Raw genomic sequence first — 27,503 nt, forward strand, 5'->3', positions numbered from 1 at the left:
CGTACAAGTCATTAGCGGAATATTTCTTATGAAACTCCCGCATGTACTCCAAAGAGTCACCGAGGAATGGAGGGTGTAGATTACGTCATATTTTGATGAACAGTTCGAGCGGTGGTAATGAAGAAAGTTTCCTTTCGGCCTCTTGCCTAAAATGCTCAAGACAAGCTCTCGTCTCCCCAGGCCGGAGAATGAGCTTGATACGTTTCTTGGACTCTTCAATGGTGGTCTCAAAGTCGAGAGCCACTACTTTTTTCCCTTCGAGTAATTCGGTCATGATAGTCGGGGTTGGCCGTTCATCAATGCTTTCCATGGCCTCTTTTGGTTGCCACCGGTTGGCAGGGTTGGCCTGAGCTTCTCGTCGTCGAGCCATGCAATCTATCCGTTGGCGACGACGTTTTTAAGATTTAGACAACGCTGTATATAGGCCAATCGGAGAATTGTAACTGTACCAATGTTGATCTGGTGTCCTGGGCGGTTTGAAAGTTTTTCGATCGGCTGGTAAGCCTGAACTGTTGGCATTGCGCGAGTAATAATCCTCGTTATAGAAAGGTAAGTCAAAGTTAAGATGCCGCCTGACCGAGGCCGGGTCTTTTGTTCGTACCTGTGGGCCGAGTCTCTCAAACACTTGGCGTCATGGACCATTACTAAATTCCCTTGGCGATTTTGTAAATGTCATGGATGGTGGGCCTGAAGTTGGTGTCGAAGATGTCTTCTTTCTAGGTTCGACTGGTGTTTTACAATGGTTGCATAAAACCATTGATTCATGAGTTTCCTCAGAACTCGACCCCGTCATAGGCTCATCGATGGTTAGCCCCGAGCGTTCCGTAGGGGTGCATTTGAAAACAAATCAATCTTCAGTCGTGGTTGACCATTTTGCTTACAGACATGCTGCACCGGGCCGTATTCGGCCTTCCCTTTTCCTTTGTTTTTAAGGAGATGAGCATCCACCGTACCAATTGTTGTTGAAGGGAAGAGATTGACATCGACCACAATCCGTTTCTCCAGGAATTTTAGCTTTCCTTTCTCGATCCAACTTTGAATCGTGTCTCGGAATACAACATAATTATTGGTTGCGTGCTTATTAGAATTATGATACTTACAGTATATTTTGCCCTTCAATTCGTCGGCCTTAGGGATATTGTGCCCCGGCCGAAGTTTGATGATTTTTGCTACCAATAATTGATCGAAAATTGCATCGGCCTTGGTGATATCGAAAGTGTACACTTTCGATATTTTACTCATTTCTTCGGCGGCCGAACGGGTCTTGGTGTCTTTGGAACTAACTTGAGTTATCGCCCTGCAGACATAAGGTTTATCTATTACTATCTCGGCTGCATCCACACTGGCATACTGAGTATCCTCGCTTTCGGCCAATGCATAGCTAACCGTGGGATTTTTATACAAAATTCCCCGGGATGGTGACTTTGACATCTTCTCTTCTCGGAGCAAATAATTATACTGCTCAACGTGTTAAGCAAGTTCGTACATATCTCGAATATTTGACCCCAGAAACTTCTTTTTTATTCCACGTCCAAACCGTTTAGGGCTATCCTGACGAATTCAACTTCAGGGAGAGGTACTCGGCACCAATTCCTGGCCGACTTAAACCTTGTTAAATATTCCATTGGAGATTCGTCGGACGCTTGAGCCATCCTAGCCAACGATGATACAGACATTTCCATCCCCGGCCGATAGAATTGTTCATGGAATTTCTCGACCAATTCCTCCCAACTCTGTACAAAGTTCAGTGGGAGATTAATGTACCAAGCGAAAGCTGAGCCTGTCAGTGAAAAGTTAAACAGCCGTAGTTTATGGAAGTCACTATTGACGTCTCCACACTGCGTCGTGAAACGAGCCACATGTTCTAACGAGGATAAAGACGATTCTCCGGCGAACAGATTGAAATCGGGGACCTTGAAGCCTCGCGGGTATTCGAACCTCTCTACGTAAGCTGGGTATGGATGGATGAATTTTGGAAATTTCGGTCCCTTCTTTAGGGCCGAGTCGATCATTCTTTGGACCTCGGTCATGTTGACGGAAGCTGCTTCTTCCCCCTGGCTTGGTCCGTCAGATCTATTGCCTGGTCCGCCTTTTTTCTCTAAGTTGATTAGTTGTAGCCAGGCAGACCCTTTCTCGGCTTGTACTGGAACATTTGTAGAAGAAGGCTGCCGAGGTTGGCCGACCTGGCTATCTTTAAAGGCTTTACTAACCAATAGTTCAAGCATCCTGGTCTGTGTGTCGCTGTTACTTCGTATTGCGTCTAGTAAATCATTCATCTTTTGACCAATCGACTGCTCGACCTGTCGATATTGTTCATCGAGTCGTCTCTGAAGAAACGACCTAGTTGGTGGATCAAAACCCTCCCCACCATCTTCGTCGCAATCTTCCACTATTCATTCACCGAACATGCCTGCTGTTTGGTTAGGGACTTCTGGGCGTCGTACTTGTAGCCTCGGGCGGCACAACAATGATCAGATTTTTCGCCGGATGCAAATCCTGCCCAAGGTCTTGCAGTGGTATGTCAGCTGTCGACTTTCCCATAATTGTTTTCTTCTTTACGAACCGTGTCTCAATGGTCATGAACTCCGAAGGTCTAGCATAATGGTCCCACCGGGCGTGCCAAAATGTTGACCTTATAAATTACAAAGCCTACGTGGCGCGCAGGCCGAGCAACTAATCGGCTAACTAAGTCCTTCGGTTGAATGCAGGGCGTGCCAACTCGTCAACCGAGCTCGGCCAAGGAGTAAAATTCGTTGTTGTTGCGTTGAGCGCGTTGCTGACCTATTAATCTTGCGACTACGACCGAGGAAGGAACACTCTCGGTCTTTGGGTTCTAGAGCATGAAGACGAGGCTGCTAGTTCTGCGAAGTTCACAAATCGTCGGTACCTGATTCGATCACCGTGATTATATTCGTAAAAGTATAAGCACGTCGAATTGACACCAGACTATACGGACACAAATACTCAAAGGTGATGTATGTCTTGACAGTGAAAGTGGTTCAGCCGTCAGAATGCCGAACTCTAAAACTCACTTGTGAATACCCGATCATAAAATCACTCGGCTTCTGATACGCCGAATGTCGTAATTCGTGACACCTTACTTCGCCGAGAAGGCTGATAAGATGACCCCTGCTAATAAGGATTCGAAAACCCTCATTGGCCGAGACTTGGATAAGTAACCAGTTGGCCTCGACGCAGTGCTGTTCAACCAAACTGAAGATGCTCCTTGGTCGGCTGATTCTACGGCGACAGTGTTGTTTATCCAAACTGAAGATGTTCGCCAGTTACCTTCACAGTGCTGTTTATCCAAACTGAAGGTGTGTTGGCGGAAAAAGAAAATAAAAGATCTCAAGATGTTTGAGAAGTTTTGCGCAGGGCAGTTGTGTGTTGAATCGAAGCTCCTTTTTTGTTGCATGATTTCTTGTATTTATAGCACCCACTCCTTGAGACCGAATCGAACCCCTATCTAGATTGGGAGTCCTTGTCCCGTTCCAATTTTACTTCGAACAAACCTACTCCTATTAGGACTTTGAACTTTCCCTTCTTTCGAGGCTCTATTCCACGCTGGCCGGGAATCCTGGTTGCACCAGGACTTCCTCGACCCTTTTTATTTATCTAGACTACTCCTTCTTAGGATAGGACTCGACCGACCCTGCTAACTGGCCCGGAATCTATCAAGCAACCCATAGTATTTGACATAGCTTTGGGCCGAGCACAACCCTATGCTCAGCCCAACAATATTACTTCGGGCCCAAACAGAGGCTCACTCAGTAATGTATCTTAATGATCTGAACTTTATATTTTTTTAAAACATTATTCATAGTCCTTGCAAAAAATTATACAAATCCAAAATTACTAAGACATTTATTTGTAACGAAGAAAACAAATGAATACACTTCTACAAAAAAACTGAACTCTTAATTTAATAGTTATATGGTTTTAGTTTGGGTGATTTTAGGTAGACATAATTTTTTAGAGAAGTTCTAAAAAATAGATGGTCCAGATCATTAAAATACATTATAAAAGTAAACTTCACAAATCTTTTTATAAAAAATTGTGTAAAAAAAAATGATGTCATAGATCCGTTACCATAATAATGATTTATGATTAATCATGAAGCTAATGGTACAGACAACGGAGGTCCACAACTAGAAAAGCCAAAATGGTGGTAAAGTAATAGAAACCTAAACTATGTTATATGCTTGTGCACAGCCATCTGTGCTCGGATACCAGCCCTATGATATGATAGGATAATATTTTCGTTGCAACTACTCAATAATGCACTGTCTTATCTGATAACCCTTTTTGTCATACACATTATCATAATTGAAATTCTTTATTTCTTTAAATTATCATTTGTAGAAAATTTTAATCATAACATATATAAAAAGATTAAACGATATCAAATTTAAATTTTGCGAATACGATTTTTAGATACATACCATGTGTAACTTATTACTAAACAAGTCACTAGAGGACATTGAGGTTTTGTTTGAGCTAAAACGAACTGCAACTGAACCAAATTAAAATTAGTGTTTAGTTTGGCTCAGTTTAGGCCTCAAATTAATATGATACCAAACCATACCAATCCATTTTGGGAGTATTTTAACTCGGTTTATTTCTCTTCCTAAATAAGTAAGTAAATATTTCACGTTCTCTTACATGCATACTTATTGCCTTAAAAGTGATGATATACGAAGAGTTATTTGAACACGTTGAATATAAGTCCAACATCTAACTTAATAACATTGAGATTTTTTTATAATAAAACTCAATACTTAGCAATACGTGATTAATTTAGGATAATATCGATGTAGTTAGAGTAAGCGAGTAATAGGTCTCTCTAAATATCTGACAAAAGAATTAGTAGTTAAGATCATCAAACTATATTTTTTGGGTAAAAGGCCTTCAAAAATTTTTGGTTAGCAATTCATGTAATACCACATGAAACATTATTGTGGAACTATGATTTTCAAGGCAAAAGTAAGGCGTATTGGAAGACATGGGATCCTAATCCAGCAAAGAATCAACAAGTTTCTTGACACGCCCCGACCCCAATATCCTCATATATCATGGTAGGTACGTGTTGGCCGACACCCGAGCGTGACGAAGTTATTTTGAACATGTATGCAATATATAAAGAAAGAACGAATGTAAATTAAATGTGTAAATTTGAATATAATGAAGTATGCAATTGCACAAACGTGTTCAGAGCATACAACTAATCAAGAATAACGTGAAAGAATTATTACAAAAAGTACGAACAAAGGAATGGGTCCTACACTGAAAAGACTTAAAGATACCTATGTGGAAGCATCCTGATGCGGGGATCATGTGCCTTGACTCTAACTCCTGAATGGGGCGAAAACAAAGGATGAGTGGACCAAAGTTTATAATAATAATACTAATAATAAGAAAACTGTTTTCTTTCTGAACATATTTACCCCTTGTTTTGAAAAAAAACATATATAGTACTACATAGTAGGTTTTTTGAAAACTCTAGCATGCCATGAAAATGTTCGTAAAACATGTACGCGTAAACCAGTGCTTAGTAATGGTAATAATCGCCTGAAGGCGAATCCATAAAACATCTGTAAATCACATCAAAGATGTACTCAACTAGGGGTATCATAGTTGCTCAAAGACACTACCTGTCCATCACCTGAAGGTGAAGCTATATGACACTAGGTTATGCCGGCGAAGAAACATGGTAGGCCCTATCACTCGAAGGTGAAGTTGTACGACTCTGGGTTACGCCAGAGAAGAAACATATACATATAACATCACACATCGACACTAGCCGTGGCTAATGAAGTTGTCTGACACTGGTTTCACCAGTAAAGTTGGGGGTATGGCATAAATATCCTCAACTGTGTCCTATGGCCATAGACGTCTACATACCCGTGTTGTGTGGATGTGTTGTATGATAACCCACTAGATAAGCATCGAAAACATATCTCAAAATCTCATATCAGATCAATGGAGCTCAAAAGCTCAAAGCATCATCTCATAAATCCATAATAAAACATATTTGTAAATCCGTAGAATTTCATACACGAAAATTCAATAATTCATAACCTTTTGTAAAACGTAAATTCGATAAATCATAAATAATGCATAAAACGTAAAATCATGAAATCATGCTTTTCGTGAATGCAAGCCTAATACTTTATAAAAACATGCAATATAAGAAGTGGTCCACTCACATATATTCTATTGTCGGGGAGCCGCTCGAACTAAGGAGGACAAAGTCACTTCCAACCAACGCACTTAAGCACAAATAGAGAACATTTAATAAAACTCTACTAAAAAGATAGAATTTGGAAAAACGGATAGTGGATTCAGATTCGGCACGTCGAAAAACCCAAGGAGGGACCTCGGGTTCCCCTACATGCCATCATGGGATGGCGCCTTGGGAGGCCATAAGCTACCTCAAGCGTCGAGATGGGTCGTCGAAAAATTCGTCATCATCACGGTGGACGATGGCAGAGCACAGTACCTCTGACGGAGGCGCGTGTGCTCCACACATCGACCATGGAAACTGGGCTTAGGTCTGGGTTGGGTCAAATCTGGGCTTTGGGTTGCTGGGATGGGCCTAGTAGCTGGGTTGGGCAGGGTTATTGGACTGGGCTTGGTTGTTGGTTTTTTATTCAGTTTGGGTTGCATGGCCCAAAGGTTTAGGCAGGCTATTAGATTGGGTTTTGGGGTTGCGGGTTGGGTCGACTCGATTTCAGGCCACCGGATTCGGCCGAAATTTGGGCAGTGAACCAAAGCTCTGTTCGAGCTCAAAAATCAACAATTTGCAATGAAATAAAAGTCAAAATGAAGCTAGTGAAGTAAGGGTTCGAAATATACCAATGAGGGACTGAGCCATGGCCAAAGTTGGCTGAGAATGGCCTGCAAAATTCGTGGTCTTTGTCAAAAAACTAGGGAAGGTTCCCCCAAGCTATTCCTTCATCCAACACTATACTACGCAAGTCAAAACTATCCTAATCGTGCCCTAAGACATAATATAGGAAGGTTAGGAGGGTTTTTGAAGCTCATCGTTGTCGAGAATGGCGAGGATTCGTTGGAGAAACCTTTGAACAGTGGCGGTGCCACTGTGAAGAGAGAGAGATATATCATTCTGGGCTTAGGGTTCGTGAGTCCGACTTCAATCGGTGGGGAAATGTTAGTAAATGTGGTGGTGCGATGGTCGTCGAAGTTGTGAAGGACGGTTGTTTGGTGTCGAGTTTGTAGAGGAAGAGAATGACGAGATGGAGAGGGTAAAGAGAAGATAGGGAAAAAAAAGAGTTCTATAGAGAGAAAGAGGTCACAGGAAATGAGAGAAGAACACCAAAGAAATGGGGAACAATTTTGCCACATGTCAGCCAAGGAGAGGCCCAAAGTGGAAAATATCTCCACTTAAAAAATTACCAAAATGCCCTTAAGTTTCGAATTCCGTAAAATCTTCGTTTTAGCTCCAAATTCAATTCCTCTTGCACCCACGCGTTTGTAGTGATGAGTACTACAAAGACACACCAAGGAAATGAATCTCAATTCCGCTTGCACTCACTCGTTTGAAGGCCATTTTCGTAAATTCACATTTTAAAATATAAAAACCTAAATATTTAGGGACGGATCGTTATATTTCTAATATTATTGGAGTCTTTACAATCTAAGGATTGGAGTGTCCCACAAGTAATTATACTCCTAAGAGGATGCAATATCTATTCCTAGATATCCTTTGAGATTTTCCCGGTTTAATACAGATTCCATATCTTAAAAGCGGTTTAATACCGATTCTATATCCTAAAAGGTCTCCATCTCAACTGGTATAAATACACCATTTTAGAATTTATCTTTGGTAACGCAATTGTAAACGTGAATTTCCTATGACAAATAAGAACGCGTGTACAAAATAAGTTTTGTATTAATGTAAGTGTAGGGTTACAATTTCTAATTGCAAATTTCAATCCTTTGATTCGATCTCTAGGGTTGTGGAGTGTATGTGTAGGATTGTTAATCTAAGGGTGGCAATGACTTGATCTTAGATGAATGGGTGCCACAAGGTTTTGGGTTGTGGTGATGAAAGAACCGGCACGTGTAGTGGTGCTTGATGATTCTTCACTAGTGTGACGAAGAACACATAGAACTTTCTAAGTCTTCTGAATGGTTGGGAGTATTTGGGGCTTAACAGTTTGAGCGTCTGTGTGTGAGGGTGAATTTCTGAGCCCTTTACTGTCTGGGAGCCTCATATTTATAGGCTTTCCAAGTCTTGGTTATGGCTGGATTTGGCCTTGATTGTGGACTTGATTAATTGACGAAAAAACCAAGACTTGATTTTGGGCTTGGTTTGTGATTTGACTTTATCAAAATCAAATAATCAATCACATTTAAATTTCAATCAATTAATTTGTTTTATTTAAATTGAAATTAATCAAAGAATTAGTAAAAATATTTCCTTAATTCTCCACCAAATATCGACACATGTCACTCTTGATGACTCATCGAGTTTTGATGAATCACGTGCCATGTGTACGATATGTGAGACACGTGATGCATACCGCTTAAGCTCTGACATGTCGAAATTTAATTGTTGGTGAGTATTTCTTCACCAAAATTTACATGTCTACAACAATTATCCCCCGCTATTCTCTTACCTATTGCTTGAGTATCATATATTTGCCTACTAAAAAATGATCATCAAAGAGCCCTTGACCGACACACATCCCTCCTGTCATTGGCTACTTATAGTTATTTGTTCTTTTACAGATAGACGGATTTGTACATCTTCCTCCACACGCTGTGATGCTTGAATTTGGTTCCAACCATTGATGTTTTCATTGAGAATGAACTTATATTTCTCCCGACCAAATCACTCTACCACAACAATAGCTGTTTCAAAGCAACAATGCTTTGGACGGTGAGGATGTCCAAGTCATGGACCGAATCTGGGAGAGTCTGTTGCAGATCCACGCTTCGGTCGACAATCTTCGAAAGGCTACACGAAAGAGAACCCCACAATAGGACCTTAGATGAGCAAAGTTGTCTTTAATGATTAGCTGTACTTGGACTCATTTGAATCCTATAACCAAGTATAGGGATCCTAAAATAGAAGTCTGCATCAAAGGTAGGTCGCTCGCAACAATGCCATAAAATTGGTCGTACGATCAACTTGATGAAATGAAATAATCAAGAACTAACAATTCTTTATTTTTTTTTGGTGGCGGCACCGCCCTTAAATAAAACATTTGAGAATGTAAATAAAACAAAAACAATGACAACTCAACAAGCAACCACTAGTTTTTGTACGTCCTTTCACATCATTGGTCGACCAAATAAATTAATGCAGGGGGTTAGTTGAATCACGCTATGGACAAAATATGAATGAGATCTTTTTTATGAGGATCTGAAAATATTTACATCGTGTTCATCGTACATCGTGTAATTAGTTTTTGTTAAGTACTGTTTATATTTAATTTTAAATAAAAATATTTAAAATAATAAATTCTGGACGTACGATGTACCATAAACGAACATGAGGTGAGAATCCTCGAAATTCTTACAAAAGAGAATTCGGAGAGAATTCTCGTTCACAAAATGTAATCTATCTTTGTTGTATAGTTAAAGCTAATTTTTATTTGATCTATACGTATAAAAGAGTGATAAGAAGTTGGCAAAGAGATGGAATAAGACTAAAGACACGGACAAGTTACAAAAGAATTAATTAAATAATGATTATGGAAACCACCACGGGACAATTTAGTTGTTAAGAACGAATTCTAAACTCGCATTTCACACGACAAGTTTTGAGTTTGATTCTTGCTATTAGTAAATCGCACGATGGTGGCAGAGAGAGGTTGAAATGTCTCTGTGAGTCTTTCCAGCTCTCAAAATGATATACTGCCGTAGCAAAATCATCAATTAGTCTCATTTATAAATAAAGAAAAACAAATAACGATTTGTGAATAATTGTGAAGTTTTTTTTTTTTTTTTGTTTTTTTTTTGAAAACTGGAAATGCATTAACCAGTTTCCAAAAAAATAAAAAAAAACCTTCACGATTATTAGTGGGATATATATAGATAAGAGAGGTCTAAAACTAGAAAACCCAAAATGGTGGTCGAAGTGTTATAAACCTAAACTATGTTATATGCTTGTCTTGTGCACTACCACTTCATTCTTGTGCATTTGTGCTCAGGTAACTAGACATGATAGGGACAATATTTTTGTTGCGTCTACTCAATAATACACTTTCTTATTCACGTAATTAAACGATATCTAACTTAATTAAAGTTTTACAAATACGGTTTCTAAATACATACCATGTGTAACTTAATACTAAACAAGTCACTAAGGGTAGTCATAGCGAGGTTTGATTCAAGGTAAAACGATTCGCAACTGAACAAAGCTAAAATTAGTGTTTAGTTTGGTTCAGTTAAGGCCTCAAATTAATGGATGGCCAAACCATACCAATCAACAATTAAGGAAATACTTCATATTCTCTTACCTGCGTTCTTATTGCCTTGAAAGTGATGCTATATGAAGAGTGACTTGAATATGTTGAATATAAATTTCACATTCAACTTAATAACACAGAGAGTTTTTATGATAAATTCAACACTTAGCAGTATATAGTTAAGTTAGTATAATATCGGTGTGGTTGGAGGGTTCAGTAATTGGTCGCTTTGAATATTTGATAGAAAAATGTGTAGTTGGGATGATAAAACAATATCCTAGGGTAAAAGGCCGTCAAAAACTTTTGGTTACGAACGTGATAAACATGAAACACATGAAACTTTATGAGTGAGATTACTTGACTTAATAAATCAAGTATTTGGAATACTAGTCTAAAATCTAGTAGAAAAACAAAAATACTTCAACCACTAGATACAAGTCTCAAATCTTGAAAAATAGAAAAATAGAAAAATGTAAATATTTTATGTAACGAAAGGCTGCGGTTGAGGTATCACATTTCTATACGTAAATTATAAGTCTAAGACTCTAAAGTCTTTAAGTTTTGTATGGGCCCTTAAAATTTATTAAAAACGTGCCTTATTGATATGAACAAATAACATGTCACTTTCACATGTAAAATAATATGATTGGGAAGAGAGAGACACGTCCACGCCACGTCACTTCTGGATAAGTTGGGAATATTATTACTTGAAATTTTCAAGCCTTTCCTTGCACTTTTGCATATCCGAAATTTATTCCCCAGCATTCCTTTCATTTTGTTTTGTTTCTATTTTTTATTTTTTAAGGTTTTTCATTTTGGTTTCTTAAGAACATGGTGACTCATGCCTATAATATAGACATGGTAATCGTGTCGTGTTTATTGTGTTGGATGACGTTTTCATGACATACTTGATATTTTAACAGATCGTGTCGTGTCAAACTTGTTAAAATAAAAGAGTAATATGACCCAACCTGATCTTCTGTTAAAATTAATGGATATATTACCCAAACTGCTTTAATCTACATACAATATTGTCACATAAATGTTACTCAAAACCTAAAAACACTAAGATCTGATTCTGTTCCTATTGTAACTTCTACACACTCCTCATCACTAAGGTTCACGAAATTTAAATCTGTAGCATCCATTGCTTCTAAAGAATAAAAAAAAAGAAACATAATTAATATTTTGGTTAGCTAGATTTTTACATTAAAGAACATATTAGGAAACCGCTAGGAAAGAAGTATATACTTTCGAAATACCAAAGCCGTATAACACAGGTTGTGTCAATTGACAACCCTAAATTCTAAATTCTAATTATGAAATACCTAACTTTACAAATCCTAATTTGGAATTATTCAATCCCTAAATCTACAATATCCTAATTTTTTTTCTTGAATCGAAAGATATTATAATCAAATTAAATAAATTACCTTAATTTGGAAGGATTGGATGTCAAATATGAATGTCAGCTGGAAATTTGTATCTCGATTCACAACCTTGCAGTTGGGTTATGGGCGGAGCCAATGGTGGTGGTCGTGATTCATTACTAGTGTGGTGGTGCGTGGCTTGGACGACGAGATTAGATACGCATGTGGTCGTGGTAGTGGTTTGGGCGGAGATAGATGATGATGAGAGAGAGTGAGCATAGCGAGTCGAGACAAGAAAGGATACAATCGAAGTTGGTACTTGGAGTTTGGACTCTGGCCTGGGAGTGAGATGGTATCACAAAATCCAACGGTAGTAATTTAATCTCACTTATGAGATATTAAATCTTATGGCTATTGTAGTAAGGTTTTTTTAGTATTTAAAAATAATCAAACTAATCATTTTCTTAACTGGTTGAAATGGACTACCAGCAGGTAGACCTGTTAAGAACTTGTTATCAACGGTTTCATAACGAGTGACTCAATAACGACTCAATTAGTTAATATGTTGACTCGCAGACATGATGGTGAAAGATAAAATGGTCGTCCAGACCCTGATTTTAGGCTTCAAATTTGGTGGACAAAAATCATGCGACTTTTGTATAAATAAGAATGGATAGACCATATAGCATGCCTTATGTGAAGAAGGTATTTTTTGAATCATGGCATGTTACGCACGACTTACACATTTTAAATGTATTTATATGCGTAAATTGACAAAAGAAAAGTTAAACATTTGAAATAAATGAATAAATTTAGATCATGCTAGAAGAAACCCCTCATAAACCAATTAAAGCAGTTGAATTCACATAATAAAATCGGTTTCTATAGAATTTAAATTAAGAATAGAGAAAATAATATTTAATAAACAATTTATTGAATCACATTATTGCTAGCCCATTGTGAGACTAAACCCCACCCCCATTTCCCTTAGTGTAGATAATATCGTTTGTTTTTTTTTCACATTATAAAAAATAATCATTTGACAATTAATTTAATCACATTAATATTCGAGTGTGAAAGACCTTTTTTTTATAAAGAAAATAATATTTAATAAACAACTGATTGAATCACATTATTACTAGCCCATTGTGAGGCGCCCACCCCTTTCCCTCAGTGTTAATAATATCATTTGTTAAAAAAAAAAAAAAACAATCATTTGACAACTTATTTAATCACATTATTATCCGAACTGACATTACATATTTCTTAAGATGTTTTGAACACAACATTCATGATTTTCCTTATTTTTTATTATATTTTTCTTTCCCTTTCATGTGGGCACCATCAACTTTCACTCATTCTTCCATTTTTTTATTCTTTTCTCTCTTCCCGCTTATATTTATATTATATTTTATAATGACCAAATTACCCATGCATTATTTGATATATTATATTGGACTGCTTTTGAATTTTTTTGGTTGAAGGGCAATTTTGTCCTATTATTTTTTGTCGAAACCGTGATCCCAAATTGGGACTCTGGCTTTATATATAAGAGATATGTAACCCAAACACCACCTAACTCGATAACAAACCTCTGTTCTCTTAACACCGCCCCCACTCCCTCCTCTGGTTCTAAACAAAGACATGCATGCTTTTCTTTAATAATTTCTCAAATTATGAAAAATTTTAATGACTTTTTTTAAGGTGAAGAGGACATACTTGTTTGATCTGATTTAATAATTTTTTTTTCACATTACAAGAGATGTTTTACATTACTCGAAAAACAGTGAATTGAAGAGAAATATTTTATCACCTACGTAATTCACCACTTACCTGATCTAATTACTTTTAGTGATTGTATACTTCCAATTTCTACTTAAAGGGATTCCTTTCGTAAAATAAAAGACAATAGGATTTTGGTTTAAATAAAATTTACCATTAGGTTAGTTCGAACGTTTTAGGGCGGTTTCAAGTCCACCCCTGCCATACATTTTGTTACTGTGAGCTCTTCTCTATAAGGTTTCTATTCACCTCAAAGTCTGATCATATTGTTTGATTGATGCATCTCCCACTTCGAATTGGGGAGTAGAATTAGCAAACTACGAGTGAAACAACACATTCAATGGCTAGGTTAGGTAAAATCACCTTAACATGTGCGTAGTGGTATAGTTTGGGCTTGATCCAAGTGGCCATGATAATGTCGACTGCAGTTGACGGCGGCGACTGCAGCGGTAGTAGCGGCGGAATATGAGCTTGTTATAGAAGTGATAGAGTGTCATTGTACGAGCAAAGTCATGAACAAAGTCGTTGTACAAATGCTTTTATGTCTTTTAATTAGTTTTTAGTTCTACTCTTTTGTGGGATAGAATAAGTGCAACAGCTCATTACGGAGTATTTTTTTTTTATAGAAGTGATAGTGATTTATTACCAAGAACAACCAAATATAAGAACTGTTAGATGAGTACATTTTCACATTTTCTCCGGTGACCATTTCTTGATTGGAGATATTTCGCACAAACTCATTATGAGTTTGTTGCATCTCCTTGTGAGTTTTTATGTCGTGGGTCTAATTTATCTAAATTCATCGCTTTTTGCTGCGCAGGTGATTTAGGTTTGGTTTGATACTAAGGTGATTCTGAAAAAAACTAGTATAAAAAAAAGCTGGAGCTGTTTTTTTGTTTGGTAAACATTCAGCTTTAGTTTTTTTTTACAGTTTTGGATAAAAAAAGCAAAAACAAGAAGTTGCAAAACCCAACTTTGAAAAATTGGCTTTTTTTCACATCTGTTTTACATAAAAGTTTACCAAACACTATAATACTGCTTTTTTTTTTTTTTTCAAAAGCACTTTTACAAAAAAGTTTACCAAACACTTTGCTGCTTTATTTCACAACTGCTTATTCTCACAGCACAGCAGAAACAGTTTTTTTTTTTCAAAGTACATCAATACCAAATCAACCCTTAGTCTTTTGTGGCTGTGACTGGAGAATTACTTTATGTCTCAGTGTTGCTATATACTCTCTTTCTCTTGTATTTGTATTGTTTTTGTGTCTTGTCACCCTTTTGTAGTCAAATTACGAATGTAATTGCCTTTCGATAAATTAGATACTACCATCATGATTTTATGAGCGCAAAAACCAAAAGATAGACGAATGCTAACGAAACGTGCTGCCCCCTCACAATCTTGGCTCAAGAAATAATGTGGAATTTAAGCCACATTTCTCAATAGAGACTTTCTAGCGAGTCTGGTTATCATTTTTTTAAAATATATTGGTTGTGCAGTGTCTGAAAGGGTCCGTTTGTTTGGCTTCAATATGTTTTTTTGGACTAGACTGGACTGATTTTTTATGTAGTCTAATGTTTGTTATCATGCAGGGTAAACATTAATAGATTAGCTGAGACTCGCCTAGACTAAAGGCGTTGTTAGAAGTTCTTAGAGAGAATTCCTGAAAACCATAAGAGTAGCTAAGACTTGCTTCCTTTGCTTTACTCATGTGCTGAAAAGAGAATTTCGACGAGGTGGACAAAATATTCTTTTTTAACCTAATGTATTTCAGAGTTCAGACATTCTCCCTTCTTCTATTGAGCTAAGATAATAATTTTTTTTTAAAAAAAAACATTATTATAAAGGGAAGAAAAGAGTTCGAAACGATTACAATAATTTAAGAAGATGAAAGCCTTATACTTAGAACGCATGAGCTTCAACATCCTATCTACTATGATATTAAGAATATTAAAAAAAATATTTAAATGTTTTTTAATTCTCTTGAATGGAATGAATTAATATGCAAGATCCTGAGATGGTTGTAACAGAATAACTAAATAGGATGCACCAAATATAAAAGAAAGAAATAGCGAAGTAATAATAATTGTAGGGATGTGCTATTCACACACCTTATTTTACTTTTCACACACTCTTTGTTAATTTCTGTCCATTGATATTGTTCAATTCATCTGATCCGACGACCGATAATTAGAAGGTTGTGCGAGAAGTAAAAAAGGGTGTGTAGATATCACATCCCTAATTGTAAATACCAAATATAGGATATTAGTGTTCAACACCAACTAGTACATTGTGAAAATGGGAGAAAAATAATAAGTAATGTGTAAGTATAACTTGTTAAAACCAGCTCGTTATTATCTAACGAAGTTTTTCTTCCGAACATAACCACTCGATTTGATTTGATATTGTTCTCCAATTTTACTAGAATTTAATTTTGTAAGGAAAAAGGGAAAATTTTCTTTTGTAATTCATTTTTTTTTTAATTTTTAAAAATGATTAACCGATGGCTTGGCACAGCAGTCTACTTTTTTAAAGACTAAAAGGACTTACAGAGATATTTTAATATTCTTTTAACCACCATCATTGATTTATTAATGCTAAGAAGCAACTTTAAGACCATGTACAATATGAACTTGAAATTCGTTTCTAATCGAACCGCTCCGTAGGGGTGGGTTTGTAATTCAATAATAGAAGAGCGGTGAGTAGACGACAACCGACCGCACCTTCCTAAACATTGGATTGAAGCGGTTGGAGGTCAAATGAGCACTTCTCTTTTTCTCTCTCTCTCTCCTCCCTCTCTGAACAAACAAACTTGATATTCTCTCTCCAATTGGGTTTGGTGAATTGAAGAAATAAATGTGGAAAAAATAATGATAAAAAATTGTTGCTTTTTCTCTTGAATACAGGAGTCTGATCCTCATCTCCTAACTCACAAATCTTTCTTCTCCTCCACAACTTCTGCCGTTTCTTCCACCACGCCTTCTCTTTCTTCTTCTCTCGGCGTTTTGTTTATTGCAACTTCATCTTTCTCTTCCAAATTTCATACTCCCAAAATTATCTATTGACCCAGGAAAAAAAAAAAAACCGAATTGCATACGTACCCTGTTCATCTGTTTCTGCTCACAAATCTGCACAAACTCTGCAAAAAATTGTTCCCTTTTTGCATTAGCTTACACCTTGATCGTTTTCAGCTCAATTGGTAATTGGGTTTTTGGAGAATTGGGAGAAAGCCATGTCGCCAGCTGCAATCGAGCCGGCATTGCCCGAATCGTCGTCATTGAGCTCCCCTGATGTTCCTGAGAGATCTGAGAATCCTCGATTCAAGGACCTTAGAGGCGTCCAATGGCGTATAAATCTTGGGATTTTGCCCTCTTCTTCTTCTTCCTCCACTGATGATCTTCGTCGGGTTTCAGCTGATTGTAGAAGAAGGTGGATTTAGCTTCTCTTTCATGATTTTCTGCAGGTTTTTTTTTTATTGTTTTTTGTTTTAAGTTTTTCACTGAATTAATGATTTTATGCATGGAATTTGCTGGGATAATCTTACTTGGTTTACGATTGCCCTTTTGATTTGATCTTTTTTTTATTCATTAATCGACGGAATATGGTAAAGTGGTGTTAACGGTAATCTTGGAAAAATAAAAACTTGAAAGGGTTTATAAGATACTGGTTCCGGGTTGAGTTAACGGCCCGTGGATTTTTGTAATATGTTTCTTATGAGCTGTAAACTGTTTCGGAAACACGAAAGCCTTGTTACTTTCGTCTTATATCTTTATGATTCAAAAGGTGGCCTCTTGAACTTTTTGGTTGCGTTTGGTGCATGTGGTCGATTAGTTTAGCTGATTGATCCGAGTTTTGATGTGAATTATGACTTTAAGATCACTGAATTTGTCTAAGTATATATATTGGACTGCAAGTGATTTGCTGGTAATTTTTATGTTCGTGTTTTCTTGTGCTAAGTTACCTTGTGTACATTTTTAGGTATGCCGGATTGAGAAGGCGCCTTCTGGTTGATCCACATCCCCAAAAGGATGGGAGTAATTCTCCTGACCTTGCCATAGACAATCCACTATCGCAAAACCCAGGTAAAGTCAATGGATCTGTATAACTATTTGAACTCCACCGAAAAACATGCACGACCATTTTAACCTGTTAGTTTGCTAATGCACACTCAATCCAACAATTTTCTTGAACCTGATTTTGCTATATTCGTTTGTCTGCAGTGTTTGTTTTACTTATTCATTATTAGCTTTCTATATGTAGCCGCTTTGTTAAAATGACCAAATCTGGAGGCATGTGCCGCGTTTTGCCACATTATTGCATATTTGTAAATGAAAGTGGACTCTCTTTTGGAAAGGGAAACAGCTTTCTTCTACTGATGTGCCAATGTGTTTTCAGATTTTCCTGTGAGAAGCTGTTACAATCTAAAAAAACAAACGAATAATTATTTGCATCATTGTAGCAGTGTCAGACTGTATAACACCAAATCAAATCAATGGGTGGCATTGTAGCTCCTCACGAGTGATGCAATTACTAATGTATGCTGTGTTGTATTGTGAATCTCACAAGCAGATAGCACATGGGGTCACTTTTTCCGGAGTGCTGAGTTGGAGAAAATGGTTGATCAGGATTTATCACGTTTATACCCAGAACATGGAAGCTACTTTCAAACTCCAGGATGCCAAGGCATGTTGAGAAGGATCTTGTTATTGTGGTGTCTTAGACATCCAGAGTGTGGTTACAGACAAGGTATGCTAAAATGCTCACATTAATTTTCTCTTTTCATTTAAGATTTTGTTATATTCGGGATCCTAGAATATGGTTTCAGGATATAACATTCCTTTATGTTTAAAGTGATTAATTCTTATGAGCTTGGCATTTAGAGCACACTGTCTCTCCATGTTATCCCAATTAGGAATAGGCAAACTAATGCTCTTGCAGCATTTTTTCCTTAATACAAAGTTCCTCGTAAGCACTACACAACTTCCCGCACTACGTCCCTTGACGTCGTGAGATATTTAAAGATTTTCCACAACGCATTTTTCTCTTCAATGGTTCCTCAAAAAAGTTCACCATCTGTCCTGCTTGCTTTGTTTAAAGACTTGAATGGCATTGGTCTTGAAATCTCATATTATAATGCATAATGCATGTTTTGGTTATTATGCAATATATCCTGATAAAAAAAATCTAATGCTACTGGTCTCAACGAAATGATTAATATTATGGTATATTTATTTTAATTTATATTTTCAGAAAGATTTATAGGGAAAGATTATTGATTATCAGGTAGTTAGGCAGCCTTTTCTTTTCTGAGTTTTGACTTCTGCGGCAGCAAGTAGAGCCTTTTTTTAAAAAAAAAAAAAGTTATTCTACAATTTCAGTAACCTCAACAAGCTATGATTTTAACTGTTTTTCTTTGGTTTTTCTGTTTTCACTATAGGAATGCATGAACTCTTGGCTCCTCTATTGTATGTTCTTCATTTTGATGTGGAGCGGCTATCTCAAGTGCGAAAGCTGTATGAAGATCACTTCACTGATAAATTTGATGGTCTATCATTTCATGAAAATGATCTTACATATAATTTTGAGTTCAAAAAATTTCCTGATTCCATGGAAGATGAAAATGGCTCAGATGGAAGTACATTGAATGTTAAGAGTCTTGACGAGCTTGATCCCGAGATACAGACCATTGTAATGCTTAGTGATTCTTATGGTGCTGAAGGTGAATTGGGTATTGTCTTGTCTGAGAGATTTATGGAACATGATGCGTACTGTATGTTTGATGCTCTAATGAGTGGGGCCCATGGTTCAGTTTCCATGGCAGAATTCTTCTCTCCCTCCCCTGCTGTTGGTTCTCATACTAATTTACCTCCTGTCATTGAAGCATCTGCTGCGTTGTATCATTTGCTGTCTCTTGTTGATTCATCTCTACACAGCCACCTTGTTGAGCTTGGTGTTGAACCCCAGTATTTTGCACTTCGCTGGCTACGGGTTTTATTTGGGCGTGAATTTTCACTTGCAAATTTATTGATAATTTGGGATGAAATATTTGCATCTGGTAATAGTAAATTAGACAAATGTCCTGAAGATGATGCAGCCAGCTTTGCCATCCTTACTTCACCTCGAGGAGCATATATGGCAGCCATGGCAGTTTCAATGTTACTTTATTTGAGATCGTCCCTTCTTGCTGCTGAGAATGCTACTGCGTGTCTTCAGAGATTGTTAAATTTTCCTGAGAACATAGATTTGAAGAAACTGATACAAAAGGCAATGTCTTTGCAGGATCTTGCTTTGAAGAACAGTAGCTCACCCTCATTACTTTTATATAGTGGGCCCTATGAACATAGTAAATCAATGAATGCAAGAGGTCATAGCCTTTCAGTCGATTCTGTTTCTCCAAAAACACCACTAAATCTAGTACCTGAAAGCTACTGGGAAGAGAAGTGGAGAGTTCTGCACAGGGAAGAAGAACTAAGGCAAAATGATTTGAAGAAACAGGTTCCAAGCCATAAAAAGCGATGGACAGAAAAAGTAAAGTTGAGCCTATCTAGAACAGAGTCTGAACCGTCTCCATCAAAATCTGAGAATGGCAAAAAGAACCCCAGGTTTTCTGTTAGACGAAGGTTGCTGCAAGACCTTTCTCGAGAACTCAGCTCAGAGAAGGATATTGAGACATTGTGTTCCCATGAGGACAAACTCTCTTCAGAAGTAGAGGGCAACAGAGAAACTGGGTTCGGCAAGGACCTTAATTCTGCCACCGAGAACAGATGTTTCAATGGAGATCCACCCAGCGAAGAAAATTCATCTGTTTTCTCAGATCCAACAAGTCCTCGTACTGGGGATAATGGTCATGAACTTGAATCAGAAAAAAGTAGCGTTGCATCAAATCTGTCCATTGATGAAAATGATGATAATTCACAGGATGTGTCGGAAGAGCCACCTCTTCCGGTTTCTAATCATCCCAAGGGTGTCTCTCAAACATCGGAATGCAACAATCATTCTCCCGGAAACTCAGTGCCAGGAAAGGAACGTAACCTTCTTTCTGGTAAGTTCCCGAGATTTTGGAAGTTTGGACGGAATGCAGCTGGTGAAGGGACATCCGAGAAAGGATACAATGCCAGTGAGGCTATGAAATCTCCCCGTTGTGAAGGTAATCAGAATGCAACAAGCTCTTCTGTGGCTGAGGGGTCCTGCAGCTCTTTAGTTAGCCACAAAGGAGAAGCTGTTGACCAGCATGTGGTGGGTACTTTAAGGAATCTTGGGCAGTCTATGATTGAACATATTCAGGTAATGCTTCTTATAGGAACTAAAGCATTATACTATTATCTGTTCTAGTTCTAGTTAAATGGGAAATCAAATGATTGTTGAAGAGGAAGGAGGCTAATGAAAAATGGTGATACGTTTCGGTAGAGGCATTATCCATGAACTAAACAAATATCTAGTGTTTATCGTTGACAATGATAATCTTACTAGATTCGTTGCAACCATAGTATTTCTTGTAAGTTGGTTCCAACTGCACTTCAAGCATATCAGATTTTACGTCTGCATCATTCTGACTGTTCAACTACCATCTATGGCAGGTTATCGAGTCTGTTTTCCAGCAGGACCGTGGTGTTCAGGTTGGATCGTCGGAGAACTTATCAAAGAACACTATAGTTGGCAAAGGACAAGTTACGGCTATGGCAGCTCTAACAGAGCTTCGGAAGATCAGCAACCTTTTGTCAGAGATGTGAGGTGTGCATTATTTATAGCAACCTGTATATAGATTTTGTAATTATCAGTTCATTTAGTGCCAAAATAAATTCAGTTCGATCCATTATTCTTCTCTTACGCCATAGGGGTTTTGGCAGTCGCTATGACGGACGTGTACATATGAGTTTCTGTTATAATCTTTTGAATCTAAATGTATTAGAATTTCAAGAGCCATATGCATCTACACTGTGAAGTGCAATATGTGAAAGGGTCATCGAAAGCACATGTTACACTCAGCATACAAGAAACAAAAATATGTGCCAAAGCAGCAGGAGGAACATTCAGCTGCCGTTTGTGGATGCATGCCTTGAGAAAGTCATGGTACTAAGGGGTGTGAGTGAGGCAGTTTGATATCTGCAACATCCAACATCATCAGATCATCAACAAAATCCAGCTTCCATCCATCAAACATCCATAAAAATTGAACTCGTTATTTGTGAAAGTTGGAACTTTTTAACACTTTTCAAAAGTGTAGAACCCAATTGGAGCAAAGGTTTCTTCATTAAAAATTCATTACTATTGGTCCTTCAACTCATTAAAACGTACGGCTATGGTATTTTTCGTCGACTCTATTAGAAAGTCTTTGAAAACGAGTCATGTGTTATGCACGTAAAACTAAATCAAGGGGCAAACATGAAAAATTGTATCAGTGGTCCCTCAACTTTATTCAATTGGAGAAATAGTCCCTCAACTTTAATCCAATTGGAGCAATGGTCCTTCAACTTTAACCCAATTGGAGCAATGGTCATTCCTTCCAACATAACTCATTTTGACAAAATTCTGACGGAGTTGACGAAAATGATCATAACTACACGTTTTGATAAGTTGAGGGACTAATGGTATTAGATTTCTAGTTGAGTGACCATTGCTTCAATTTGATTAAAGTTGAGGAACCAGTACTACAATTTACTCATAAAAAAAAAAAAAAAAACAAAAACAAAAAAAAAAAAAGGGAAAACTAACGAAAAATTTTAAAAAACTTTCATTTTAATGAAAAGTCCTTTTTAAAGGTACAATGAATAGTACCAGGGAAATGTATATAAATGTGGTTTTTCGTTAAAAATGAACAGTACTGGGAGTGTTTTGTTAAACCTCCCAAAAAAAAAAAGGTAAGGATCTCTTTAGTGAGAATCGAACCTAAAACTTCCCACTTACAAGTGTAGAAGAATACCACTAGATTATAGTATTAAGCAGTTCTGCCAAAAAATGTTATTTAAATGTAATTTTAGTATGCATTTGTTCATAACTTACCCAAACCTTAGCTCAAATGCCACGTTAAAAAGGGGTAAACTTGCCTCCTCTAAAAACAATTTTTTTTTTTTCATATATTTTTTTTTTTTTTTTCTGGTTGAGCTTATCTATCACAAGATATAATTATGGTTAATGTGTAGAATGATAAATAATAGGGGTGCAACTTGGATTAGGCCAATTTGAACTCGTCTATGTTCAATCTGACTTTAAATCCAAACAAGCGAGTTTTTTTTTAGTTATAACCCATCCGAACCCAACCCAATTTCAACCCGTTCATTGATTGGGTTGAGTTGAGTTGATCATTTGCTAGTCCATCCCCAACCCAACCTAACCTGACTAACCAAACTCAATCTAACCAGATTATAACTCATATCAATTAATACTACACCCAAGTGTGTTAAGTCCAAAAACCAACGCCCTTTCTAATACTTTTTTAATAAATTACCCTTTATAATTAATTAAGCTTTTAGGGAATAAGAGGCTTTGATTAGTCAGCCCATATTCGTAGTCTCTAAATCCTAAAGCTTTATAGTAGATTGATTTATGAAATTAGAGTAAGCTAGCTCTGATGCTACTTGGCTTATTTTTTTTTTAGGAATTCTTGGAAACTAAGTTGTTATAAGATTAAACTTGAAAAAATTGGGCAACCCAAACCTAACCCAAGTAAACCCTCACCCAATTAGACTCGAGCCCAAATGAACCCGAATGAAATTTAATCCGAACTCGAGCCCGAATTGTAAATGTTGGGTTAGAATTGGGTTGACCTTTCAACCCGCACAACCTACCTGAGTTGCACCCCTAGTAAATAAGCTTAATGCAATTCAAGTTGGGTTCATTTATTTGGCTTCATGCTCCGTTCGTAAAAGAAAAGAAATGAATTTACCTTCCTATTCACTTGGAAGTGAAAAGTCTTAAGTTCGAATCTCATGAATGGCAAATTTGATACCAAATTAGGTTGCCCACTGTGTGGCTTAACCGAACTCCCCCTCCCTTTAGTGTAAAAATATCGATGTACTAAAAAAATACCTAGTTCAAGCTTAGTTCGTGAATGAAACGAGCTAAAATCAAACAAAATATTGGGGTTGTAAGAAAAAGAAACTCGATCCATGGATACAAACGTCTCATAAAGAACGTGAATAACACATATCTTTCTAGGTTATAGTTTGAGCCAACTTGGACATCTTCATCTTAAAGTACAAGAAATCAAGAACATGTAATCCAACTTTTAAGTTGGTGATCCAAATCCAAAGTATTCACAAATGTTTATATGCTTCAACATTTAAAAGATGAATTTATACTAATGCTGCTTAAGTTGTACAAGAGAAGAAGGATCTTCTATACCCCATTCTCTCCATTTTACAACACCAATTTTATTTGAAACTTCATTATCTCTTCCACCACCTTCTCCACCACCCTAACCCATACACACCGTTCTGTCCCGCTCTGGGCACTCGTGTCCCATCATGGTGCTGCCGAACAACTAAAACATGGCCACTTCACTTTTGCACACTCTGAATCAGATAGGTAAAAGATAAACCCGTCTGACAGATTTCCAACCTAGCTACTGCTAAACCTAAAATTGGCCAGTGTTCAGTTGATACACGAGTGTAATCCAGTTCTAATAAAAACCTATTCATAACTGTAAAGACAACGACAAACGCATGTATGGAAATTTCATTTGACAAGTGATAAACTAATAATTTTATAGTTGATGCACATCGTCCCTGAACAAACCAGATATATGTATACCCATCTATCAAAGAGAGAGATGAGAGAAACAGATAGAAGACAAGCATATTTTGGGACGAAATTTAGTGGTTGGGGGTCAAATTTCCAGGTTGTGCCGTCCATTAAGGATACTAATTTGGGGTTAAATTTTACTGGGAAGACATTTTCGGAGGTATGACAAAAAGAAAAGGGAGAAGAAAGGCCAGATTCTGCGAACAAAATTTCATACCCACAACAGAAGTTTCAGATCAAATCCAAGTGTTTCTTCGGAGAAGAGAGGCCAAGAAGAGAGAAAGAAGAAAGCAAAGAGTGAGGAGAATGGGGGAAAGAGGAGATAACGAGAGTCATGTTAACCATCAGGATAAGGTCATGTGCTTGCCACTTGACAAATTTAATATGAAATTGGACAAAATTGACAGTATGCCTCACATTGCAAAGTTTCAAGGGGGCATGGTAGAAGTTTTTCTTAGGCGGCAAAGTGACACCAGCCAAAATGTGAGGCATAGATGTAGTTTTCCTTCAGCTTGATGGGCTCTTTAGAGCCCAAAATTTTCATTTCTCAAGCTTTTAGATACTTAACAAAGCTAAGTGAGCTTGCCCGTCTCAACCTTGAAATTTTTTAAAAGAGCTGTTCACAGACACACACACACGCACCATCATCGAAAGTCAGAACATTGTAGCAAGCATGCAGCACCAGAAATTCAAACCAAAAATAAAAGAGAGAGAAGGAACAAGATCATACACCTAAATATACAACGATACTCTGTACATAAAGATTATTTGTCTGAGGCATCAAGTTGTGATCACGTGGATGTATACAACATGCTCACCATTTAATATTTCATTCCCTTCTGTTGTTGGGTGTTATTCTTTCAAACTATACAGCAACAGAACACAAATATAATTGCCGAAGATGATAATTACAATACATCAATGCAAACAAGCGGATATACCACCAACGTCCAAAACTAACAGCCTAAACCTAAACAAAGATAAGTTGAATCCATATCCTAAGGTACAATGACAACACTATTTTGGTCATGATATGCATGCAAAGGAGCATCGGTGATTGTCAAGAGTAGGGGAACTCACCCAAGCAACCAGGCTGATAGAGAGATGAGAAATCCTTAATCATCCTCGCAGCGAGATGACTCCTGGGAATCAGTCAAAACCTTGACCTCCACCTCCACCTCTATTGGTGTTGATCCTTCTGCCTCCGTATCCACCTCCCTTGTTTCTGCAGTTCCAATGCCTACAGCCAACCAAAAATTAATGATACGTCAAAATATTTATTCACTAAGAGCTACAAAATAAAACTCAAACGAGGATTTTCTTACATAGTTGAAAGATACATTGTTTTTAAACCAGCACAGAAGATGATAAACAAGCAAACATCACTCATCCCGCGCATTAAAAAATACTGTTTAGATGTCATTTCATGTTCTTCCCTAGGTCAATTTTGGATAACCAATTAAACATTTCATGAATTGAGCAGTATGTAACCGCTGTTCTTACACTCTTCTGCCGAATTCTGTAAATTTTACAATCGCAAACTTTCACTAGACGGATACCAAGGGCATTTCCCATTTCCATCATTAACCACATATGTTCACCAATGAAGCTAAAATTGAAGCCTTTGAAGGTATCCAAAAACAAAAGGTTCCACTAATTGCCACGAAACTAAAAATCCATAAAAAAAAATAAAAATAAAAAAAAAAACCAACAATTCCACCAAACCAATCAAACAATAACAAACTAAAAACATTATGTACATACATAAAACTAAAAACCCACTTCAATTCCTTCTTAAAAGAAGCATTTCCACCAACCACATCAAACAAAAACTAATTAGAACCAATTTGCCATTTTCCACCAAACCCATCAAATTAAACTTAATTAAAAACATTTCCTACATACAGAAGCCCAAAGAAAAAAAGCCCATACCGCCATTGATGAAAAATTGGGAGCAAGGCCATCCTCGATCGGTAGCAACAGAGAGGATTTCTTCAAATGTGAGCTGGTTAGCCAATTTGCCAATCAAGTCGGCCACTTTCAACGGAGCGTGTCGAGGTGGGACCCAGAACGAGGAGCCGGGAACGAAGGGGAGCCAATCGGGGGTGGCCCTCTGGACGACGATAGTCTGAACCATGTCGTCCAGCTTCTTCAGCATTAATTTCTCTGAATCACTTGGCGACGACGAGGGGGAGGGCTCGACTTCGATCTCGATTAACTCGGCCTCGCCGGATCGGAAGGAGCGAGCGCGGTGGGCCTGGGTGAGATAGGGAGGGAGGAGAGGGCGGCGCAGGAGGGAGTGGCGGAGCGCTTGAGTGAGGAGTCGAACCATTTGGTCGGTGGACTGTGGGAACTGTGTAATTCGGGAGAGAGAGAGAGAGAGAGAGTGAAAGGAGAGGGAGTTTTGGAAGGTGGCGCGTGTAGGGAATGATGGTTGCTCGCGGGTCGGAGAGTTTTTTAAGTATCGGCATACAATATAGATATATAAATATCAACGGACAGTGATGGGTTCGGTTTTATTTTGGTTAGGTTTCGATTTTTAATTTTTAATTTTTTTCAGTTTGATTTTATTCGGTTTGGTTTTGTTTTTTTTTCTTTTTTTTTATTCCTAATTTTATAAAACTTGATTTCTTTTTTTTTAATATGCAATTTAAAAAATAGGCTTATATTGGTAGACTAATAATAAGAAAATGGAAAAAAAATGAGAAGGTAGTTATAAATATACAAAATCATATAAACCAATTATATTCTATCGATAACTTCAATTGCAAAAAAAAAATGATCAGCGTATCCATTCTAAAAACAAACAAATAGAGAAACTCTTCCAAGTTCCAAAGCCTTCCAAAATTTTTCTTTATAACCAATGGAATATCCTCGTCTAATTGAACCAAGTATGCTTCATAAAAAAGCCCTAGGCTTAGTTTCAAACTTGGCAATAAAGTTTCACAAAAGAAATATCATGGGCATTGTAACGACCCGTCCCCAAAAGTTACAGTCATAATAATTTTAATAAGTGAATTTACAAAAATGCCCTTCAAGGCAAAGTGTTGACCTTTGTTGACTGCCATGTCGTGTCACGTAAGACTCGTTTTCTTGCCATATTCTTGTAGTACTAGTCGCTACGGACACATGGGCGCAAACGGAACGCAATTTGGAGTTATAACGAATGAAGTT

General features: G+C 37.3%; 2 protein-coding genes across 7 annotated transcripts; one reads left to right on the top strand and one right to left on the bottom strand.

The window, feature by feature from the left end:
* Positions 1-16,207: 16,207 nt before the first annotated feature.
* LOC137736867 (uncharacterized) lies at positions 16,208-21,873 on the top strand. Of its 3 annotated transcripts, XM_068476171.2 has the most exons (6): positions 16,208-17,018; positions 17,568-17,671; positions 18,159-18,335; positions 19,027-20,873; positions 21,167-21,320; positions 21,499-21,873. In XM_068476171.2, the coding sequence occupies exons 1-5, from the start codon at positions 16,822-16,824 to the stop codon at positions 21,317-21,319; spliced, it is 2,478 nt and encodes an 825-aa protein (XP_068332272.2). In that variant the 5' UTR covers positions 16,208-16,821; the 3' UTR covers position 21,320; positions 21,499-21,873. The 3 variants fall into 3 exon arrangements, with proteins under 3 accessions (XP_068332272.2, XP_068332271.2, XP_088538618.1); XM_068476170.2 differs by having other exon boundaries at positions 16,247-17,018; positions 21,167-21,506; XM_088682492.1 differs by having other exon boundaries at positions 16,349-17,052; positions 21,167-21,506.
* A 1,904-nt stretch (positions 21,874-23,777) lies between these two features.
* Positions 23,778-26,787, bottom strand: LOC137737755 (uncharacterized). Of its 4 annotated transcripts, none has more exons than XM_088682173.1 (3): positions 26,262-26,787; positions 25,410-25,569; positions 23,778-24,945 (listed from the first exon to the last, which is right to left on the bottom strand). In XM_088682173.1, exons 1-2 carry the CDS (start codon positions 26,659-26,661, stop codon positions 25,445-25,447), a joined length of 525 nt encoding a protein of 174 aa, XP_088538299.1. In that variant the 5' UTR covers positions 26,662-26,787; the 3' UTR covers positions 23,778-24,945; positions 25,410-25,444. The 4 variants fall into 4 exon arrangements, with proteins under 4 accessions (XP_088538299.1, XP_068333408.2, XP_088538301.1 ...); XM_068477307.2 differs by having other exon boundaries at positions 23,778-24,162; positions 26,262-26,785; XM_088682175.1 differs by having other exon boundaries at positions 23,778-24,228; positions 26,262-26,785.
* Between the last annotated feature and the right edge of the window lie 716 nt (positions 26,788-27,503).

Source organism: Pyrus communis, chromosome 13 (assembly GCF_041283825.1).
Source record: "Pyrus communis isolate YQ-2024b chromosome 13, ASM4128382v1, whole genome shotgun sequence".
Taxonomy (NCBI): Eukaryota; Viridiplantae; Streptophyta; class Magnoliopsida; order Rosales; family Rosaceae; genus Pyrus; species Pyrus communis.